The sequence below is a fragment of the Chenopodium quinoa genome, unplaced genomic scaffold (genome assembly GCF_001683475.1).
Source record: "Chenopodium quinoa cultivar QQ74 unplaced genomic scaffold, ASM168347v1, whole genome shotgun sequence".
NCBI classification, from domain to species: domain Eukaryota; kingdom Viridiplantae; phylum Streptophyta; class Magnoliopsida; order Caryophyllales; family Amaranthaceae; genus Chenopodium; species Chenopodium quinoa.
This window is the reverse complement of record NW_018743014.1, coordinates 1,574,868-1,581,976: the sequence shown is the minus strand read 5'-3', so window position 1 is coordinate 1,581,976 and position 7,109 is coordinate 1,574,868. Positions and strand designations below refer to the sequence as shown.

Here is a 7,109-nt window from a genome sequence, read left to right as displayed (position 1 = left end):
CAACTTTTTCGAAATTATAAAATAATTTACATAAATTTACCCCAATTATTCTCAAACATAAATTTATTTCAGACAAAGAGACTACATAGTCAGAGTACAAGATATCCAAAGCCACATCCCAAAAAAAATACACAATTATAATTGTTGGTCACAAGTTTAAACAAGTCAAATACCAAGTTACTAGAAATAAATTCGCAAATTTCACATCCTTGAGAAAAATTTAATCCGACCCCAATTCATTACTTGAACAACTATAATAATCAAATATATCCAAAAAATATTTCAAGACAGAAAGAGTACAAATAAGATACCGAGTAGATCAACCAACATCGCTCGACGATATTATTTAAAAGCCCCGTCCTAAAAAAGGAAAGAAAAGTACAACAATTACTATAAACTAGATACCCGCGTAGACGTGTATAAGGATCAACAAAAAGTACGCCAAAATTCCTAACTCAATTCAAGCCGACGTTGCTGAAATCTATCTTTCCCTAATTTCCTAAAATCACAATAACAATATCTTTTATTTCCTTTAATTACTCCCATTATTTATATATTTCTATCTTTTTTATTTTCCTTTTCCGAATAAGTTACGGATTTTGAGATTTTCTTCCTATATTAAATAATCTCTTCCCCTCCCAAAAAAAATAAAAAAAAAATCAATTGGCCGCCAAACCGATCAATCTCTCTCTTTCTCTCTCCTCTTCTTCTTCTCTCAATTGAATTGGAACCACCTTACAATTCGTTTCTTCGTTCGATTTTTCTAGGGTTCCGATTCTTCTTACGGTTTTCAATTACAATTTCCCAATTCTCAATTTAGAATTGCGGTTTTTCTTCTTTCTTTCCTAATTTGTTTGATCGTGATTTTTTCGGGATTGAATTTTGATTATTAGGGTTTCAATTTTTTTGAAATTCTTGGTTCTGAGGATAGATCGTTGTGAATTTAGCGTTTGCTTTGGGGAATTCGGGTGAAAATTTGAGAGAATTTTGTTGAGTGAAGAAGGATGGGGAGTACAGAAGGATTGGTGAAGCAATTTGGAGTGACGAAGCCGATTTCTATGGCGGGACCTTCTGCTGTTGATTTGCAGAAGACTCGGGAATTGGAGAAGGTTTGTTGATTTGATTCTTGAATTTTTATTTTTAATTAGGGATTCTTGTTCTTGGTAATTGATTGTTGTTGATCGCTCGTATTGGAATTTCAGTTTTTGGTCAATTCTGGTTTGTATGAAAGCGATGGCGAGGCGGCGAAGAGGGAAGCGGTTTTGGCTCGCCTTAGAGAGGTATAAGAACTAAGTTGATGTGTGTTGAAGTTATGCTCTTATTTCTGACATGAATTCTAGTTGATTTTGTCGAATTTGGGATTTTGTCGGTTGATTGTTGATTATAATTGTCAATTAGTTGACATAATTGTATGAATGCCCTAGACTTGCTGAAGTTAATATAAACGAGGCTGTTGTGATCATACATGAAAAGTGGGTTGGTTGTTGTTTACCAGTTGGAGATTACTTTATGATTAAGCTAATTTTTGTAAAGAATAAAGTTGTGCTGAAGAGCGCGATAGCAAATCAGTTAAACTAGTCTGTAAATGTTAAACTATGGTAAAGTTTATTATATGTTGGTTTGTGTCAGTAAATTTTTAAAATGTATTTTGTTTAATAATTTAGAAGAGTTGATCTTTAATGTGGCTGTTAGCTCTTTGTTTACCTTTCTCGTGTGATTCCTTTTATCGGTCCTTGGATTTGCTCTGGTGAAGGTCAAGAGACAGATTATTTCCATGTCAATGCCATTCATTGGAGTCCTAAATTTTGTTGCCACCAGGAGCTGTAGAAATCTTCTTGAACTCTGTTGGATTAAATATATATTACCAAGCATTTTATCTTAAATTCTCAATCAGGATTAAGATTGTGTCTGTATTGGTAGAGGTCTTCTTGAACTATATTGGACTATTATATCATCAAGCATTCAACTCAATCAAGCTTGTGATTTAGGATTAAGATTGTTTCTGTATTGCAATATTTTACTATTGACTATAGCATGACTGTGTGATGAGGATTGTAAGAGACTGCTAAGTAGTCTAAATTTTTCAACATTATATGGATTTACTTTTTTTTTGCCTTCACTTTCTTGCATGACTCGTGTGGTGAGGATTGTAAGAGACTCGAAGAAAATTGGTTTTGGATGGCATTCATTGCTATACGTGAATGTATCTACACTTGTTATATTTGCCTTTTCCTTACATGATCATCTCTATTGTGTTGTCTCCTATTTCATAGCTCTCTGATATCATGTTAATTTCTTAATTCTGAGTATTAATTCATACTTCTACTTCTCAGCTTGTCAAAGATTGGGTGAAACAACTTACTCGGCTAAGAGGGTATACAGATCAAATGGTTGAGGATGCTAATGCATTGATACTCACTTTTGGATCTTGTTGTCTGGGGGTAAGAAATCAATTGTTTTGTGCTTTGGTGAAACCATATTTAGAGTGTTGCTATTGAACAATATCTGTCTGGTGAATCTGTGTTTGAGGAGATTGATTATGCATTGTTGATTAAAACTGAAGTTATAGATTTGGGAAGTTTTCTTTGTCTGGTTTCATAGTTTTATTAATGTGTCTTGTTTTGGTTTGCTATGCTGATTTCTGGTATCAGATTCTTGTTGTGATTTATTAAAGTATGTTTCAGAAAGGAGGGTTATTCATTTATTTGTGTATTAAGTTGGAGGCACATGACTTGTTGTGTGACATAAATACTAATTGCTTTTCATACTTACTCCGTTATATTAATATTGCACCATAAGGGTTGGGCACAAATTTTTTGGTGGGAAAAAGGAAGAGAGAAAAAGGTAAAAATACAAAATTGGCCATGTGATTGTAAACATAAACTAAAGAATCAAGTGTTAGAAAGTAAGGGTATATAAGGTATTTGTAGTGTGAACACAAATATTTTTTTTTCCTAAAATGGATATGGTGCAATATTTGTGAAACTTCCTTAAAAGGCAAGTGGTGCAATATTTAAAAAACGGAAAACTTTTTTTTTTTTTTTTTTTTTTTTTGTCTGTGTGTGTGCGCCTTAATTCGATTTAAAACTTCTCCTTTGCATGCCTTATACAGGTGAGTGGTCCTGGAGCTGATATAGATGCTTTATGTGTGGGGCCATCATATATTAATCGAGATGTAAGTGATGGTCTTAAATTCTTTGTTCAATTTCATTGATGTTGCTCAGGGTTCTAGCTTCTAATTGTTTTTGTACCTTGTGCTCAATAGGAGGATTTCTTCTACATTTTCCATGATATTCTGGCACAATTGGTAGAAGTTACTGAGCTTCAACCAATTCCTGATGCGCATGTGCCAGTTATGAAATTTAAGTTTGATGGGATCTCTATTGATCTTCTGTATGCAAGTGTTTCCGTCTTGGTTGTTCCTGAAGTAAGTAGTACTTTGATTTTTTCACACTCTAGTTGGTTTAATTTTCTGTGGACTATACATGGTTCTTATTGTGAAGTATATTTTTTCTACCCTTTTTATTTTTGTCCTCATGCTTTTGCTTAAGGAGTTAAAAGTGATGAGGTAGTGCTTGTTTTGATGCCACCCCCCTTTATATTGTAGTCAGCACTATCGAAGTTTGTAGCATGTAATTGCATAATATCTTGCAGGACTGCATTTTTTTTTTTTTTTGGTAGCAGTGTCTCTTTTTGAGGTAGTGTTAGTTACAGTACCCCTATTCCAATATTAGCTGCATTGTTGCAGGACTTGGATATTTCCGATGTTTCGGTTCTATACAATGCTGACGAAGCTACTGTTCGAAGTTTAAATGGATGCAGGGTGGCAGATCAAATTCTTAAGCTAGTTCCTAACACTGAGGTACACATGAAAACTTGGGTTCTTAAGCCTTGCAATGCTTTATATTCCTTCATGTTTATAGTTATTAATGATTTTTTTTTTTTGTTGTTTTTTTTTTTTATTTTTTTTTTTATTTTTTTTAGATTTTGTATTTTTAGTACAATATGATTATAGCCCTGGTCCACTAGCAGCTTTTATTTGCTGTTGATTTGATCCTTGAATGATTATATTTTATAAACTATCTTCCATTTTCAGCATTTCCGCACTGCGCTTCGGTGTCTCAAGTTTTGGGCTAAAAAACGAGGTGTTTACTCAAATGTGAGTTTCTATACTGTTCCAGAGTTGCTATTGTTGATTATATTCCCAATTTAGTGTGTGTTTTTTATTTTATTTTATTTTTTTTCCCTCTTTTTCTAATTCCATCAATTTGTTGGCTTAGGTGACTGGATTTCTTGGAGGTGTAAATTGGGCAATTCTAGTTGCGCGTGTTTGTCAGCTGTATCCAAACGCAGTACCAAGTATGCTGGTTTCTCGGTTTTTTAGGGTCTATACCCAGTGGCGTTGGCCCATCCCTGTGATGCTTTGTGAGATTGAAGAGGAAGAGCTTGGATTTCCAGTTTGGGATCCTCGTAAGAATCATCGGGACCGTACTCATCACATGCCTATCATTACGCCTGCATACCCTTGCATGAATTCTAGCTACAATGTTTCGCCTAGTACTCTCCGGGTAATGATGGAGCAGCTCGAGTTTGGCAACAAGATTTGTCAGGTAAGGTGGTTGGAAGCCTGTCTTTTATTTTATTTTTATTTATATATTTTTTTTTAAAAATCACTCAGAAGACACTAATGTTGTTTTTTTTTTTTTACTTGATTATCATAGGATATTGAGCTTAACAAGGCACGCTGGGGCTCTCTGTTTGAGCCATATATGTTCTTTGAGAGCTATAAGAACTATCTACAGGTTGACATAATTGCTGCTGATGCTGATGATTTGCGTTCTTGGAGAGGTTGGGTAGAATCCCGATTTAGACAGTTGACTCTGATGGTAGGACATTTTTGTTTTTTTTGTCTGCTATGGACTAGTGGTGGCTTTATTGGTCTTTGCTGGGGCTTAAGCTTTATTGTTGCTTGCTTGTCAAGCTGATTTATATTGCACACAATTGTTATTTGTTATCTTATGAATTCTAGTTGTCTCTTCTGCTTTTCGTTATTGGTTTTTTTCTGAATAGGTCTTGTTTTTATCTGTTGTACTTTTCAGATAGAACGTGATACTCTTGGGAAACTGCAGTGCCATCCCTGTCCGCATGACTTGTTTGATCCATCTAGGCAAAGGGCTCATTGTGCATTTTTTATGGGTTTGCAAAGGAAGCAAGGCGAGGTTGCTGAGGAGGGACAGCAGTTTGATATTCGTGCAACAGTTGATGAGTTTAGGAATTCAATAAATATGTACTCTTACTGGAAACCAGGAATGGATATATATGTGTCCCATGTCCGTAGAAAGCTGCTTCCAGCTTTTGTTTTTCCAGAGGGATATAAGCGTTCTCGATTATCAAGGTCTCTAGGTGACCAGCGAGTGCAAAGTTCAAGTAGTCCAAAAGATGAAGTTAATGGTGGAAGGTCTCATAAAAGAAAGTGTTCTAGTGAAGATGTATCTGGGCAACTGGTGAAGCGGCGGTCACTTAGTCCATGTGGGGCTTCAGTATCTCCTGATTCGGTGCTGCATAATTATGGGTCTCCACTGCCAGAGTGTGATGTGACACCTGTTGTAGATAGGGGTTCACCGCCAGGGATGGTGTCAGGGTATGAATCGACAGATAAGAATACGGTGTTGGATTATGGTGCTAAAGATTTAGGGCTGACCTCTTCTGCCAGTACTGTCTCAGTAGCAGAAAAGTCAGATATTCCTTCTACCTCTACCTGCAGTGCTGTCTCTGTTCTTACAAGCAATGGGTTTTTCAGGGATCTTGATTCGGAATTTAAGGCAAATGAAGAGGGTGAGAAAATTAGCAGTTCTGAAGGAAGTGTAAACCAGAGTTTAATTCAAAATGATTCGTTTGAGGAAGTTTCTGGCTTGCTCACTGCAAAGGGTGATTTCATGAAGAGCAATGTAGCATTGCAAGATGGATCTGAGGTTTTATCTTTTTACTCTTATCTGTTATTATTATCTCAGTATTGGCTCCAAAATTTGTAGTTCATTGTTCGAATGTTTATTATACAATATTGGCCTTTTGCTGCTCTGTCCTCTTTCACTGTGTCTTTTACTGCAATTATGCTTACGCTTCCTTTGGAGATTAATTTAACTAATAGTTTGAGCAAAAGCTGGCTGGTCACTTAACTTACTTTTATTCTGAATTTCCTTGGTCTTTTATGTCTTGAGCATATTATGTTTGTTTTCTGAGCTGCTTACTTGTGACTCTTGTGTTTATGTTGTGAAGACAAATGGAATAAATGGTGTAAAGTTGAAGGCAAGCATTGGAGCGGACTCTAGAACAATTCAAGATCCAGTTATAAGGCATGCCTATTTCTGACTTAGAATCCTTTTTTTTATGTAACTTATATTCATTACAATGTTCATCTTTATATTGCTTTTGTTGTTGCATTTTCTGTGATATTTTTCAGGCTGCCTTGCTAGTACAGCTTGAAGTGGGGCAGAGTAGTAATCTGATGGACATTTGCAGAAACCTGGATCCACAATGACTGCGCTGGCGTGAGGTTGGTGGGTGGGAGAGAAAGCCAGTTTCTCGGGTAAGTGCAATATTGTGTTGCTGGCTTTCTTCCCTTTGTCTGTTTCAGGTTTGCTTGGTTGTTCGAGACAATACAACATAGGCTAGATTTAAGACAGTTTCAACTTCTGTCCTGCTGTTATTTGTGCAGTTAGTTTTGGGTTACTAGATGTAACTGAGCAGCAGAAGTTGGAATTCTAAAAAAAAAAAAAAAAACACAAAAAATAACTTAGAAAAAAATTTAAAGGAAAAAAAATTAAAGATAGAAAAAAAAAGGGGAAAAAAAAAATTAAGAGAGAACAGATCAAGTAAAAAAAAAAAAAAAAAAAAAGAAAATGTAGAAATTATGGAAGCATTGCCATTTCTGGTTTGATTGTGTTGGCCTTTCAACTTGGGGAAAGAGTTGTGGTGCTTGTGTTGGCATTTCAACTTGGGGGAAGAGTTGTGGTGCTTCACCTTGGACTTATCTGGTTTGATGGTGTTGGCCTTTCAATTTGGGGGAAGAGTTGTGGTGCTTTACCTTGGGCATCTCAGGGTATGCTTGG

At 35.7% G+C, this 7,109-nt stretch overlaps 1 protein-coding gene across 1 annotated transcript; it reads left to right on the top strand.

The window, feature by feature from the left end:
• Positions 1 to 414: 414 nt before the first annotated feature.
• On the top strand, positions 415 to 6,789 carry LOC110729882 (nuclear poly(A) polymerase 4-like). The gene is made up of 12 exons (XM_021909667.1): positions 415 to 1,109; positions 1,203 to 1,280; positions 2,334 to 2,441; positions 3,113 to 3,175; positions 3,266 to 3,427; positions 3,749 to 3,862; positions 4,097 to 4,159; positions 4,281 to 4,610; positions 4,722 to 4,886; positions 5,100 to 5,972; positions 6,277 to 6,353; positions 6,461 to 6,789. Exons 1-12 carry the CDS (start codon positions 1,005 to 1,007, stop codon positions 6,471 to 6,473), a joined length of 2,151 nt encoding a protein of 716 aa, XP_021765359.1. The 5' UTR covers positions 415 to 1,004; the 3' UTR covers positions 6,474 to 6,789.
• The last annotated feature ends 320 nt before the right edge of the window (positions 6,790 to 7,109 follow it).

Excerpts from the sequence above, each read along its gene's own strand:
- LOC110729882 (XM_021909667.1), top strand. The coding sequence starts at position 1,005 with ATGGGGAGTACAGAAGGATTGGTGAAGCAATTTGGAGTGACGAAGCCG. Across the intron at positions 3,428-3,748 it reads CCGTCTTGGTTGTTCCTGAA|GACTTGGATATTTCCGATGT; the intron begins GTAAGTAGTACT and ends GCATTGTTGCAG. Across the intron at positions 4,160-4,280 it reads AACGAGGTGTTTACTCAAAT|GTGACTGGATTTCTTGGAGG; the intron begins GTGAGTTTCTAT and ends TTGTTGGCTTAG.